This window comes from Sceloporus occidentalis, unplaced genomic scaffold (assembly GCF_023333645.1).
Source record: "Sceloporus occidentalis isolate IW3139 unplaced genomic scaffold, rSceOcc1.0.p SCAF_7, whole genome shotgun sequence".
In the NCBI taxonomy this organism is placed as follows: Eukaryota; Metazoa; Chordata; class Lepidosauria; order Squamata; family Phrynosomatidae; genus Sceloporus; species Sceloporus occidentalis.
In genome coordinates, this window is record NW_028316987.1 from 53,357,640 (window position 1) to 53,372,283 (window position 14,644).

At 39.0% G+C, this 14,644-nt stretch overlaps 1 protein-coding gene across 2 annotated transcripts in view; it reads right to left on the reverse strand.

The window, feature by feature from the left end:
- The window catches only part of KCNH8 (potassium voltage-gated channel subfamily H member 8), a 196,637-nt gene extending 182,427 nt beyond the window's left edge, over window positions 1-14,210 (reverse strand). For both annotated transcript variants that reach the window (XM_089532959.1, XM_089532958.1), the window contains exon 1: window positions 13,846-14,210. In XM_089532959.1, the coding sequence (XP_089389085.1) occupies window positions 13,846-13,921 (76 nt within the window). In that variant the 5' untranslated portion in view covers window positions 13,922-14,210. The remainder of the gene's footprint in view (window positions 1-13,845) is intronic.
- Between the last annotated feature and the right edge of the window lie 434 nt (window positions 14,211-14,644).

The following is a 14,644-nucleotide window of genomic DNA, read 5'->3' on the forward strand; positions in this document are numbered from 1 at the left end:
AGTCTGGTCAAAAATCTGGAGCAGATTCAGCATTCCACTGATATGGAAGCCAACAATGAGCACTGCTGAAGACTGAACATATTTTTTTTGTTGTCATACAAAACCCCTCTAATGAATAATATGGGCAGATTGTTAAATACTAATGCCATTTTTCACGTGCCTTTCCAGATCTTAACAAAAGCAGGAGCGCCTTCAAAAGAACTGAAATATTTAATGTCACAAAAGCTTCTTAGCTATGTATTTGTATTAAGCCAGATCCCCAACTCTTGGTTTCATCAGGCAACCAGTCTCTAGAGTAATCTATTTTCTTATTGCTGCTTCTTTTTCTTTAATTATGCCATTTACAAACTGTTGCTGGAGGGCACACATTAACCATGGTAAATGAACTGTAAAAAATTGAACCACTATGCAAACTAGTAGAATAATTTGGACATTAGAAGATGATCGTTTGGCTGTGATTGGTAATAATGTGTTAAATTTAATGTCTGGAAATCAAGCAGTCATGGAACTACATCCTACATTTCCACAAATTCTTTATCATTAACTAAATTTATAGGGAAAATAATACTGTCATTAGAGTAATGCTTACGCTTATGTCTATTTTAATTACATACAAGCAAACTTAAAGGGTTGTAGTCTTGTCAAGAAATCAAATGAACACAGTAATTCCTTTGCTGTGACAACATCAGTGTACTCAAAGAATAGCAAATTATATTTTTCTCCCCAGTAACTACTCAGCTTTTTTTCAAATATGTGACTAAGACTTGGAGGATATGCTTCATTTCATAAAAACAACATTGAAATGTGGAGTCGAAGGCTTTCATGGCCAGCATCCATAGTTTTTTTGTGGGGTTTTTGGGCTATGTGGCCATGTTCTAGAAGAGTTTTCTTCCTGACATTTCACCAGCATCTGTGGCTGGCATCTGAAGATGCCAGCCACAGATGCTGGTGAAACGTCAGGAAGAAAACTCTTCTAGAACATGGCCACATAGTCCGAAAACCCCACAAAATCTAACATTGAAAGAAATTATCTTGGGACATTTCACAGTAAAAGATGTGTTGGCCATGCTACTGAAACTGTACCAAAGAGTACTTATTGATACTTAGAAGAAACTCCTTTAGTTACAAATTCTTATGGTAGTTTCAGTTGTGATTAACTGAAACAGTTATCCCTTCCTGTAATGATTCAGATTTCTAGAGATAGTTTCAGCACTTCAAATGTTTCTCATTTACTCTTCCTTTCACCAGCAAATGATAAACAGAAAATCACTGTGATACAGATGCCAAACAAGACCGGGGAGATGTTGTACTTCTTTTCTTTTTTTAATTAGAAGTATCTGGGTGATAAAGAAGAAAAAAATTACATGACCCCTTTCAATTTGATCAAAGACAACCCAAGGGGAAAATAAATAAAGCAGGTTTGGTACAAGCTGGTAAAAGTGGTTTGTTTCGATGTGTCAGTGATGAAGAGCAGAAAGCATACCTCAGTGAAGCCGCAGCAAAGAAGATTTTCCTTGAAAAGATGCTCTTTAAAGATAAAGTTGGAAGTGTGGATTATAATAATAGAGGAACACATCTATTTATCATAGACAGCTAAATAGTACTGTTTATTTGCCACATGTAGTAATCCTATTACTCCTTCCCAACATAGTTCATTGTAGCTGTTTTCTTTTATTTTATCCAAACTTCAATTTTTACCCCCTACACTACACCATGCTGTTTTAAGGAATGTCTGCCACTTTGTGGCAGTTGTTTCCACTTTACATGCTTTATCATTAGTGCTCACACCAATTAGAAAAATAAATCAGTTAAGTAATTTAAATTCATAAAACCCTGGATTTTCTACTGATAATTTCAACTAATGCAGTTGATAGCTTCCGTGATTATTACAATGGCAATTGATGGTGAAGGATGGAGAGAGTGTGTGTGTGTGTGTGTGTGTGTGTACACACACACACACACACACACACACACACACACACACATATATAGTTCTGCTTATTCAAATGAGGAATTCTACTCGTATTTTCCAGTTGTAGTCAAATTCCAACATAATTTTAAGAGTTATCTTTCTTACACATTCTCATGTTCAGGAATTTACATAAAGAATTCAACATTATTACGAATGCTCTATCAGACATTTCAGACCAAGGTTTGACTCACCACTTGACCATGGAAACCTGTTGGGTTTCAGTTTCGGAGAGAAGCAAAGACAAACTCCACTCTGAACAAATCTTTTCAAGGCAACCCCATGATAAGTTTGCCTTAGGATTACCATAAATCAGAAACATCTTAAAGATACACAGCAACAACAATTAGGATATATTAAATACAAATATATTCCAGACAGTTTTATAGAATCATTGAACTGGAGGATAATTTTTTTTTAATTAACCAGCTAGTCCAATGTCATGCTCAATGCAGAAATGTAGAACTAGCGTACTCCCAAGAAATGACTACCAAACTTATTTGCTTGATAACCTCACACCAGAGAGGTGCATGATTGAAAATGGTTCAATTATTAGCCTACTTCCTGTTTCCAGAAGTTCTGCTAATATTCATTCAAAACTTCTCCCTTTAGGGCAGCAACTAACAAGTCTCCATTCTCTTTTATGTAACAGTCTTTTGCTATTTAAAGAATACTATAAAATCGCCCATATTCAAAAGAAGAGAAGATGGTTTATCTCAAACAGTATAGTGCAGTGGTTAAAATGTTGGACTAGAACCAGGCTACTGTTGTCATGCACATGCACTTTTAGGAGACTTGATAAACTGAGTCGAGTTGATTGCAAACCTACTTAACTGTGGAATAAGCCTGCTTGAAAAAAAGTTACTTTTTAACAAAAGACATAGTATCATACTAGAGATAGAGGTAGGAAAAGATAAAATCAACAGACAAGTAATCTTGTATATGATAACCATAGCCAGGATCCTATATGCTAAGAGAAGCCAAATTCCATCTAAGGAGGAATGGCTAAGCAACCTCAATGAAGCTATGCAGATGGATATCTTAACTGCTTTAATGGACAAGAAAATAATAAAAGAGGCAGAAGAAGATTGGCTATACATAAAGAATTATAAGGCAAATTTCTAGAATGAAAATTAAAAAAAAACAAGATTGAAAAACTGGAAAAAACCACCACCACCCCCAATTTGTTACTAACAATAGACACAAACTATGCAATTATTGCTTGTTTAAGACATTATTGTTGAACTCCTTATTTATGAAGGCATTTAAGGCAGAAAGATATGAATCTCTAATTTAGTTCTAGGCAAAAGTAAACGCAAGGCCCAAAATCCAGCCTTATTTAATTTATTGAGAGAGTTACACAGCATGTGATATTTTATATTATGACTAACTCTCTTAATTCTAACAATTGTTAGTATCCTTTTCTTTTTTTTAATGACACTTGTTACTTATATTTTCAAACGTCAACAAATTTTATGCAAGAATAATTATAAGTTATCGAAACAGGCTTTATCTCAATGAATCACAGCCAAATTGTTTAGTGACTTTAAGGAGATAATCTTAGTATTTAATTGAATAAGATAAGTATAGTTAACCAGGAAGTATTTAAATAATCCATGTAAACAATGAGAGAGGTTTTTTATATTATACATTGGCGGGTTACAGACCGCCTATTTGGGGCGGGCTGTACCCACCCCTTTCCCCGGTGTATCGGGGCCTCAGCAGCCAGAACGGCAGCCGCTGAGGCCCCGATCCGCTGCTTTTCAGGCTGCGGGGAAGCGGCAAAACGCCGCTTCCCCGCAGCCTGAAAAGGGGTGTCCTTGGGGCTTCAAGCCCCAAGGACACCCCGCGGCGGCAGGGAGGGGGAGAAAGGGGCCGCTTGGCCCCTTTCTCCCTTGCTTCGCTGGGCGCAGCCGTCTAAAGGCTGCACCCAGTGAAGCAAAGCGGCGCCTCAAACCAGGAAGGAGCTCCGAAACGGAGCTCCTTCCTGGTTCGCGCAAAGGGCGCCCTAGGCGCCCTGGCGCGTAGCGAGGATGTCACGTCCGCGCCACCCCGTGTAGAGGCGGTGTGGCCGTGACGTCCTCATGACGGCAGCCGTCTGGAACGGCCGCTGTCATTTTTTACGTGCGGAGCGCGTACTTTAATGGCGGTCTATAACCCGCCATTATTAGTATATAGATAGTGTCCTTTGTCCATAGGAATATTTGTTTGTATGTTCATGTTTCTTTATATAGTTGAATAATTTAAAAAAAACCCACATAGTATCATGCTATCAGTCATCTTATAGCTGTCGTCATATGCACATTTCCCTGAGCGTAGTTCTTAAAGGATGTGCACGAATTGTGGCCAAGGTTTTAATTGGGAGCTGCATAAACACATGAATTTATGTTATTTTTGGTGTAGTATATTGTACATGGACTAGCCAGGAAGTTTAAATCCTGAGAAGTTTGTTCTAAGAAAGAAACAAAAAAGTTTTACTTAGATCATGCAGTCAAGTATATCTTCAATTCACTATTTTTCTCAGCTGATCAACCCCACTTTTTTTCAGGATATAGAAACAGAAATAGAAAAGGTGGAATCTTAACCTGATCTCCCAGCAAATAAACTATTTTAATTGCTAAGCAACATTCATCTTCCCAAAGGCCCATAGTAAATTCAGGCTTCTGATATTAATAATCTAATGCAGCACATTCCAAGTCACTACCCACTGCTCACTCAGCAATTTGATCAGTGGCTCCGCAGGTTATTACCAGATGGTGCACCTACTGTTTGCTTCAATGGTCATATCTGATAAATAATGTGAAATGTGAATGCAACATCTTTTGACAATCATCATGATAACTCTGTTTCTTTTTATTATAACTAGATGTCCCATGTTCAGGAAACATAATGCATTGTAAACCACTATTTATTCAAACAGTAGAATTGTTTAGCTATATATTAGGTTTCTGACTGGAAACCTGTGCACTCCATAGGCTAGTGTGTAGATTAAGAAACTAAGCAATCTGTATTTGAATCATTCATTAGGATTACTGGATTGCTTTGTGTTTTAACCTTGCTTTTCTATTCATAAAATGGAATGGTTAATTTCTACCACGCAGGACTGGTATGAAAGTGAATGTTGGCTTCTTCTAGTCAATTAGTGCTACCATACTTTTTAAAGCATACAGCTAGACCATCCAATCAGTGATATTTTTGAGAGATGGGAAAACCCCCAGAAAATATTAATCTCAGTTGAGTTGCAACCAATACCAAGTAAAGAAGAGTTACTCAAAACATGAAAAATGCGGCCTTTACTACAGGCTTTCTTAGAAATACAGTTGGCCTTCTTTATCGATTTCTGTGGGTTTTAATGTTTGATTTTTATGTAATATATAATGTTGTTACCCACCTCAATCCCCAAAACGGAAGAGGCGGGATATAAATAAATATTTCATTAATTCATTCATTCCATGAACAGGGACGTAGCCAGGATTTTAGGAAGGGGGGGGGTCCAGACTAAGTGCCACCATTATAATGGGGCTTGGGTGCGGCGTCGCAGCAGCACACACCATTCATTTCTCTAATGGAAGGGGGGGGGGGGTTCGGACCCCAAGAACCCCCCCCCCCTTGGCTACATCCCTGCCATGGATTCAAGCATCCATGGCTTGAAAATATTCAAAAAAGTATAAATCCCAAATAGCAAACCTTGATTTTCCATTTTATATAAGGGACACCATCTTACTGTGCCATTTGTTATCCACGGGGGGTCCTGGAACCAAACCCCAGCAGATACCAAGTCCACTGTACATAAAGATCTTGTAGTAATCATTTTCAACTCTAACCAGAAAAAGGGTTTCTGTTTTCAATAGTTTCCGATTGCAAGGCAAAATAGAATTATAGATCCATCAAATTCCAGCTTCAGAAAGATCTGAAATCAGGAATCTAGTTTCTTGCTAGCAGTAATAAAGCCTTCATTTTTAAAAAATGAGGAAAGATTAAAGTCAGACAAACATTCTAAGTTCTGATGGGAACATTCCAAGCAAAACCTTTCAACTGTATTATTTTTAGACATACTATTGCTAAAGCTTTCTTCAAAATCATCAAAGTTGACAATGTATTTTCACATTTCCCTCTATTTGCTACAGCCATGCTATGAATATAAAGCTACTTTCTCCAATAACTGTGGGTTTCATTCTTTCCTAGTGACTCCGAATATTATAACTGAAAGAAACATTCAGTAGTAGATTTGGAACCCTGCAGAGAGTCAGATTTACAGTGAAGTATGTATTTCCCCCCATGTCTATTGCATTATTACCATACTTAACTTATTCACATGTACAGGAGCAGGAATATAGAAGCCAAACGGTTGGAGGAAACACAGCACTCTTTGGCTATTACATAATACACTTTAAATGAGCATGCAGCTCTGACCAGTGTTCTGGAAGCAAGTTGGTCAGTTACATGGGTTGTTACTTTAAATTACAATTGCTAAAATGTAGTTAACCTCACCTTACTGAGTCTGAGAATATTGCTTTCCAAAACCTAAGCTCTTAAAGTTTTCAAATCATGATTGGAAGTGTTTTGGGTTAGTCCAAGATGTTTTGCTGCCTGAGACAAAGGAGCAAATAGTGCCCCCCTACTTATCAAAGTCATGTTATAACTCCATCCATCAAGGTCATTTTAACATGAAACAGAAAATCTCACAACACAGTAAAAATGGTTTGAAGCACATGTCCCGGAGGGAGCGGCCAAAGGTTCCTCCAGCTGTGATTGGGCAGGACCACAGTGACCACACAGCCCACTCCCGAAGTAGGCCACCACCACAGTCCCAAGTGGCTGCATACAGGAGCAGATTATATCCACTCATTTTTAGGCCAGCTTTTCACCCCTAGCATGGCCTCAGTGCAGCTTCTGTTCGCTTTGGGGGCATGGGTCATCTAAACTTCATGCTCCCCAAATGGCAAGAAGTCACTTGGGTGGAGGAAGCAAGCATGTCTGGAAGCCAGGTGCGCTTCCTCCATAAGGAATCATTGCAAGCGGAGCAGATTTCCTAGGAATGCAAAGTTTGTGTTCATAGGAAATCTGCTCCCCTTGCAATAATTCAGGGACGCAAAGGAGGGAGCAATGATTCCCTGATGATGGAGGAAGCATGCCTGGCTTCCAGACAGGCACTCTTCCTCTACCTTTTCAGGACGATTGAGCAACGTTTGAGGCAGGTATGAAAATCTTCATAGAATCATAGAGTCAAAAGAGACCTCAAGTGACATCCAGTCCATCCCCCTGCCATGCAGGAACACTAATCAAAGCATCCCCAACAGATGGCCATCCAGCCTGTTTAATGACTTCCAATGAAGTAAAGTTTGTCTATAGAATGAGATTGCACTCTTACTGAACTGAAATTATAATTTTATATTGATTTATATTATCCCAGAAGAAGCTAATCCTCCCAATTTCCTCAAAATGTACTCAATATTACTTTTAAAAACATTGAAATAAAGTTAGAATGTATATGATAGAAACAAATTTAAGCGTATGATAAAAGACAGTTAAAATGTATAAAAGAAGCACCAATACTTGCTAGGAGGATATTAGTGTATAGCAAAGTCTGCAGGCTATCCTACATAATCAAACTATCCTAAGTTATCCTGCATGTATATTGCATGTGACTATCCCTGCAGACTGTTCACAAACTGTAGCTGGAGTCAAATGTTACAGTGTGCTCTGTGTTTAACAGCATATAAATCCTGGTGCTTGAGAACAAATAAATCCTGTGCTTACTGGTTGCGCTAGCTGATTATTCACTTCTGAATACAGTTCATATGGTTATGGGCTGAATCCAGTGCAGTGGCAAGACAGTATTTTCTCATATGCATTCTTTTTTGAAAAATGCATCCATAAAATAATTTTCAAAACTGGGTATACTGAATTAACTTTTCTGGGTTGTAGGTCCCCTACCACAGGATTCACTTCCTAGGGAAGCTTTCCAAAGACCCCTTATCTCCTGAAAGATACCTTTAAAAATATGAATTACTGAGTTTGTTTTATGATTCATGGTTTGGAAATGGTGTTCTGTTGATTTTGTTCATCTATGTTTGTATAATATTTTGATATTCTACAGATTTTGTTTGTTATAATTTTATAAGACCCTTTAGTAACAACCTTTAATTTATCCTTGACATGCTTATTTTGCTTCCAATTCCTCCTTCTGTTTTTTCTCTCCCTTTTTTTCTTTATTTTTGTCCCTCAAGAAACAAAAGATTTCTAAATTAGGCAACTACTGGAGAACTACTGAATTCACAGGAGATTATGGGGTCATATAAATACCAGCTACTTGGTTTTCAAAATACATCAATGCCATCATTACACACTTTTATCACAATTCAATTGGGTTGTTTTCTATCTGATATGCTGTGACTATTTTTCTCTGCTCTTTAGTGTGGGGTATTTATAATATTATTAATGATTTTTATGTGATCATTTTTTATTACAAGCTTTCTGGGGGAAATTAAATCTACATTAAGATAGCTAATCTTTTTTTTAAACCAACAGGCAAAGACATGCTTCCTACTCCTATTACTTTTATTTCTAATCAAGTAGAGAAACTTTGCTTACTGGAACATCATCACCATCATCAGTGTTTGAAGAAGTATGTTATATATACTTGCTTGTCCCAAGAAGGATAGACACAGAATCAATTGCTTAAACACTTATGTAAACCCTGTTGTTTTAATTAATTAATTAATTAATTAATTGTTGCACTTACATCCTACCTTTCTCCCAAAATGGGATCCAAAGCAGGTTACAATAATATTTTAAACATCCAACTAAAGCTGTTTTAAATTAAAACTATTGTACTCTCTTTGAGATTAACAATTGGATTTAAATTACTGTCTGCAGGAATACTTTTCAGTTTAGAGGAGTGAAAAAGCAGAATGAATTGGCCTAATCAGTCCCAAATCAAGACCACAGAGCAAGAAGGCCACCACACAGATGGTGGCATGGTCTAAATCATCCAGTCAGTGGAGTACTGTGAGTATGGAAACCATGGGCTAATAACTATGAAAACAGGGATGCATAGCCCAATGGGAAGAAGTATGGCAATCTCACAAAGGGCTAGAGAGAATCAGAGGAGTCATAAGACCAATCCCATCCACCTTGTGCATTTTAAAATGTGTTCTTTAAACACTGTAGCCTCACCCTAGACCAATATGCTTGCTCAAATATATTTCTTGATTCAAAGGGGATTACATCCAAATATAGAATTTCAGCCTTTGGTTTTATTAGATAATTTTTTTTATTAAAATGAAAATCCATTAGATGATTATGTTTTAAGTATTACTGGAGGCTATAGAAAACTTGAAGCAAACAAAAATAAATCAAAAGTAGCATAATTCCAGATAGATGATATCTAGACCAATCAATGAGTCTATGATGCAGTAGTTCTTTTTCAGACAGTCAACTGAACTGAAACTCCAGATGATCTTATTGACCACAAATGAAAATGATGTCTGAGATTTGCCTTTTTCTGTATCATACACACCATGGAGAGAATGGGTTGGCAGGTACCTCAATGAAAATTAAGACTGTTTAAACAATATTGTCACAAATAATTAATGCAACCAACAAGTTCAAGTAATAGAGGAAATACATCCTTCATTATCTGGCACTTCAGTTGATTATATTTGTTTAAGCATTCAGGCATTTTTTAAATTATTACATTGGGAGAATCCATTATCCTACAGAACAACTGCTAGTGATGAAACATAGTCAATTCTTCCTTCTAAATGTTCTCTAGTGATCTGGAACTGCTATAATAGATGTGTCTCCAGCTGTATGTTTATTATCATGCAAAAATAAATACGAACACCCTCTCCAGCTCCCAATATTACATGGAGGAAAAATATGCAATACTTCTTGGCTGGAGCACTGGTGAGTAATGGGTATTGTATAAACTGAATGACTGTATTGCATGTGACATCCTACAACAAATGCCATTTGTGAAACCATGGTTACCATGGAAGTTTTCATATAAGTTTTCAAATACATTTCTGACTCTGGCTCCCTGACCAAAACACAAATAAATGGATTATCTGTGGCGACTTGCTAACAATAAACCCAGACACAATAAACCTAAATAAACAAATATCAGGGTGCAAACAACAGAAATGGTTATCCTCAGCGATAGCACAGTGTAAAAACAATGCGAAAATCTCCCAATTTGTTTCAATATCCTTTCGGAAATTATATCTTTAATATAAACCAGTAAGGCTATTATCCTATTCTTAAGTAGACATTTTCCATGTCAATCAATGAGATTTATTTTCGTTGATGTTATTTGGTGTTTAAATGTGTGGGACACAATTGAAGTTTTAACTGGAGGCAACTGGAGATCCATATTCAAAAAGAATTAAATTAAAAAAGATTCTTATAGATTGGATCTTTAAAGAAAGTGTTGCAAAAACCAGAGCATATTTTTCAACATGAGCAGGAATCCTTTCCTGCCCCATTGCCCAGAATTAGAATTAATTCTCCACCGGATTAAAGATGTATCACTGGATTAGAGTCTTACTGATGACAGCATAATACATCCTCCCAAAGGTTTAAAATAAAATTAACTCTTTTTAACAACAGCCAACATTATTCACAAAATATGTGATCAATACTGACAGTACTCAAAATATCATTAGCTCAGAGGCTACCAGGACAAGATAATTTGTGGAGTTTGTGCTCTTGTAAATTAAGGACATACAGTAACTGAATATTCTTATATCACAGTGAGAAAGTTAAGCATGAACTCAGGTATGTTCCACTGAAATCAATAGGACTTGCAAAGGTTGAATGTGCTTGGATCATGCTTCATCCTCAAAACTAACTTTATAAAACTCAAATTCATATTTGGCAACCATTGCCAGTATCCAGCTGACTAATATTCTACGTATTTAGCTTCATTTCAGACCTTTTGCCCAAAGATAATTCAGCTTGATTTGGATGTGGTGCAACTTGTAATTCTTCAAAATTCCTCCTCTTTCCATGAAAAAAAAACCCACAGATGGCTAAAGGACTGGAATGCACATGTAAAACACTAAATGGCGCAAGTGTCTTTTTATGAAAATCTTTTTCTTCTTGGGAAAAAAAATAAGCTTAAACATCCACTGACCTGGAAGATAAACTGTTAGCTTTCAGAATCTTACTGCATTTTATCTGCATGCACCAGTTCCCACTATGAAGAACACAGGCATTTGTTTGGCACCTCTCAAGTAAAAAGGTTGAAAATGAGCTAGGGCTGCATAACAGAATGCAGAATAATGTATTTCAGCCAAACTGAAACCATAAAGTTTTCATCTGGCTTTATTAGTCTGACTCAAGACTTAAGATATAGTCTAATGCAGTTTGACTGTCCATTACAGCCGGTTTTCCCACTGCAGACAAACTTCGACTGAACACACCTTATTGTTTATGTATTCTGCTACTGAAATACCTAGATAGCTCTGTCCCCACCACCAGGGTTGATATCAACAAATGAAAACGTACAAAGTTCAATAACCTTTCAGGCTCCATATGTGTGTGTGTGTTCCATTATATAGACAACTGGCACACAGGAGGCACTCCCTTACTATTATGTGAATACAATATATCGCAAGGGAGCCATTCAACACGGATTAGCTGAGGCGGCAGGAAGGCCATGTGTGTGTGCTGGGAAAGGGAGAGAAATTGGCTTCAAACTGGTTTGTTGTTTTTATTATTTTAAAAAAGAAAAGCCCACAAACCTCTTGGAACAGCTGGAATGTTATATATAAAAAAAACAGGCCCTCAACACAAGCCAGCAACCTCTCCAAGATTATGCAGTTCAGGGCGAGAACGATTGGATCTGTCCAGCGTCCTGAATAAAAAGCCTACCATTTCATCCTTTCTCTCTTCGCTGCCGTAATAAATTCATTCAGTAATCGGCTGGATGTAGGCTTCATTCAGCAACCTCAGACAACAGCTGTCTAGCCAACACAAAACCTGGTTTACAAGAATTAAGCCTTTACAGAGTTTTGTTTTTTTTAAATATATATATAAATCAGGGGGAGTGGTGAGGATGTGAAACAAAGCTACATTCAGAGAATCAAAGTCTGCTTGTTGGGAAGGGTCTCTTTTCCACCCCCAAGTCCCATGTTTAGATTAGATACAGCATATTCAAAAATGGTTCACAAGTTTGGGAAGTGGGGCTGGGCAGGGATTGAGGGGTGTGTGTGTGTGTGTTTGTTGTTGTGTGCCTCCAAATCATTTTTGACTTATGGTGATCCTTGAGGTGAAACTATCATAGGGTTTTCTCAGCAAGGTTCTTCAGAGAGGAGGTTTGCCATTGTGTATATATGGTTTGAGTGTTGGGCTAATGTACTTATTTGATTTATTTAAGGAATTTACATCCAGCCTCTCTCCCAAACTGGGATTCAAAACAGCTGAATCCTATTAACTATGACTGTCTGGAGGCCCTGGGTGCAAATCCCAGCTCGGCCACTAGAAACCCACTGGGAGACCTTGGGCAAGTCACACTCTCTCAGCCTCAGGGGAAGGGCAGGGCAAACCCCCTCTGAAGAAAGCTTGCCAAGAAAAGCCCAGGATAGTGTTGCCTTCAGGTCACCATAAGTCAGGAAGGACTTGAAGGCACATACCACCACCACAACCATATGTGTGTGTGTGTATACATGTATATATATGTATGTATATGTATGTGTGTCTGTGTGCATTTATAAATGGATCCCACTCCAGGAGATAGGTGGCGGACAAATATGTGTGTGTGTGTGTGTGTGTATTAATGGGTTCCACTTCAGGAGATAGGTGGCAGGCAAATGACATATATATGTGTGTGTGTGTGCACGTGTGCGCGCAAGTGTGTATGTGTATGCATATGCATGTATATGTGTATATATGTGTGTGTCTCTGTATCTGTGTCTATGTATCTGTGTATATATGTATATATATTAGTGGGTCCAACTTCAAGAGATAGGTGGCAGACAAATGAAATACTGTGTGTGTGTATATATATATATATACACACACACATACACAGATATACATATATCTGTATACACACATATATATATATTTCATTTGTCTGCCACCTATCTCCTGAAGTGGGCACCACTAATATACACACCCACGCACAAATATATATACCTGCACACACACACATGCATATATATATATATATATATATATATAAAATTTGTGTGCCATATCTCCAGAAGTAGGACCCATACATATACATACATGCATGCACACACACATGTGTGTATATATTATATGTATTTCATTTGTCTGCCACCCATCTCCTGAAGTGAGACCCAGTAATACAACACACACACACAGATACACACACACACACACACACACACACACGTACATGCATACACACACACACATATATATATTTCATTTATCTGCCCCTATCTCTTGGAGTGGGACCCACTCATACACACACACACACACACATATACATACACACAGAGACATACATATCCACATCCACACACACACACACACGTCTGCCACCTGTCTCCTGGGGTGGGACCCAAGGCTGTTCCCAGCAAAAATCCTGAGGGGGAAAGATCCACTTTGAAGCTAGTTTCAATGTCGGAGGCTGACTCCTGAAGCCCCCAAGTTCCCGATGCGACCAAGGCGGGCTCTGTTCTAGATGAATCGATTAACCCCCCCCCCCAAGCCATCTCTGGTGGGCTCTGCCCAGCAACACGCCCCTCATCCATCACCTCCTTGGAAACAGAGCCAAAGTTTGATGGCAGCTGCTGCTTCCTTTGAGTGGCTCCTTCTTCTCTGCCAGGACCAGGGAGGCAGGGGCAGGAGGGCTGCCTTGCCCGGCTTGCCTTGCCCTGCTGGCGGGGGAGACTTACGTGTGCCGTCGAAGCGGGTGGCGATGGTGTCCAGGAAGGTGTTCTGAGGTGCCAGTAATCCTTTCATGACCGGCATTGTTCCAGCGCAAGGTGAAATTCTCCATCAAAGTTGGCCTCAGGAGGAGGAAGAGGAGAAGGAGGAGGAGGAGAAGGAGGGGAAGAAAGTCCAAGCGCCTGAAGGGAAGAAGAAGAGGAGGAGGAAGGAAGGAGGAGGAGGAGGAGGAGAAGTGGTGGTGAGGGTGGAAGAAGAGGAGGAGCAGCGCCACGGAGTTTTGGGCATTTGGAGAAAGGGATGCTCTACTTTGCAAAAGCAAAAAGCAAAGGCAGCCAGTACCTTTCTGGTTTTGGAGGGAAGGAAAGAAGGAAGGAAAGAAGGAGGGAGGGGAAGGGGGTCTTCTTCTTTTTTCTTGCACGCGCACGCCAGATGCTCAGCGCGCGCCCCAGTGAAAGCCTTTCCTCCTCAGTTGCAGGAGCCTCTCTCTCTCTCTCTCTGCCTCTCTCTCCCAATTGGCTGCCCCTGCTCTGAGGGGAATAAAGCAAAAAGGGCTCTGTTATTGTTTTTTGGCGGGAAGGGTGGGTGTGAGGGGCTGTCTGAGGGAGTAGGTGGTCTCTGCTGAGGTGGTCCTTTCATAGAATCATGGAGTTGGAAGAGACACCAAGGGCCATCTACTCCAACCCCATTCTGCCACGCAGGAATACTCAATCAAAGCATCCCCATTGACAGATGGTCATCCAGCCTCTGCTTAAAGACCTCCAAAGAAGGAGACTCCACTACACTCCTAGGAAGTGTGTTCCACTG